The sequence below is a fragment of the Penaeus monodon genome, chromosome 30 (assembly GCF_015228065.2).
Source record: "Penaeus monodon isolate SGIC_2016 chromosome 30, NSTDA_Pmon_1, whole genome shotgun sequence".
Taxonomy (NCBI): domain Eukaryota; kingdom Metazoa; phylum Arthropoda; class Malacostraca; order Decapoda; family Penaeidae; genus Penaeus; species Penaeus monodon.
This window is the reverse complement of record NC_051415.1, coordinates 34,059,170-34,059,559: the sequence shown is the minus strand read 5'-3', so window position 1 is coordinate 34,059,559 and position 390 is coordinate 34,059,170. Positions and strand designations below refer to the sequence as shown.

The following is a 390-nucleotide window of genomic DNA, read 5'->3' as shown; positions in this document are numbered from 1 at the left end:
AACATCTAACATAGTCACTTTAAAGCATCTAACATAGTTACTTTAAAACATCTAACATAGTGAACTTCTTAACAAAATGAACACCTGCACTATGTACCAGCTCACCAAATTAAAGGGATCGTTGGCTGTGTGATAAGGGTTATCGGGAGTGAAGAGAATGAGCGCGGGCCCTTTCTGCAGTAGCCGGTCCAGGGCCAGACTCTTGGTGCCTGGAAGGTCTACCCATGCTGCTGTCTCATCCAGTCTCTTCAGCACCCAGTTGCTGATGCCCTCGCTGTCAGCATTTGCAGCGCCTGTGAATGACTGAAGGAACACGGAGGATTAGAGCTGTACTGGTGTTTGCAGAGTTTGGATTATTATTACTGTGAACGTCACATAACTACAGTCATG

The 390-nt window shown here is 45.9% G+C and overlaps 1 protein-coding gene across 1 annotated transcript in view; it reads right to left on the bottom strand.

The window, feature by feature from the left end:
- LOC119592739 (thioredoxin domain-containing protein 11-like) overlaps positions 1–390 on the bottom strand; it is a gene marked incomplete at its 5' end in the record, with an annotated part of 15,463 nt that overhangs the window by 8,710 nt on the left and 6,363 nt on the right. Inside the window, 1 exon segment of the mRNA XM_037941675.1 lies at positions 106–303. Within this exon segment, the coding sequence (XP_037797603.1) occupies positions 106–303 (198 nt within the window).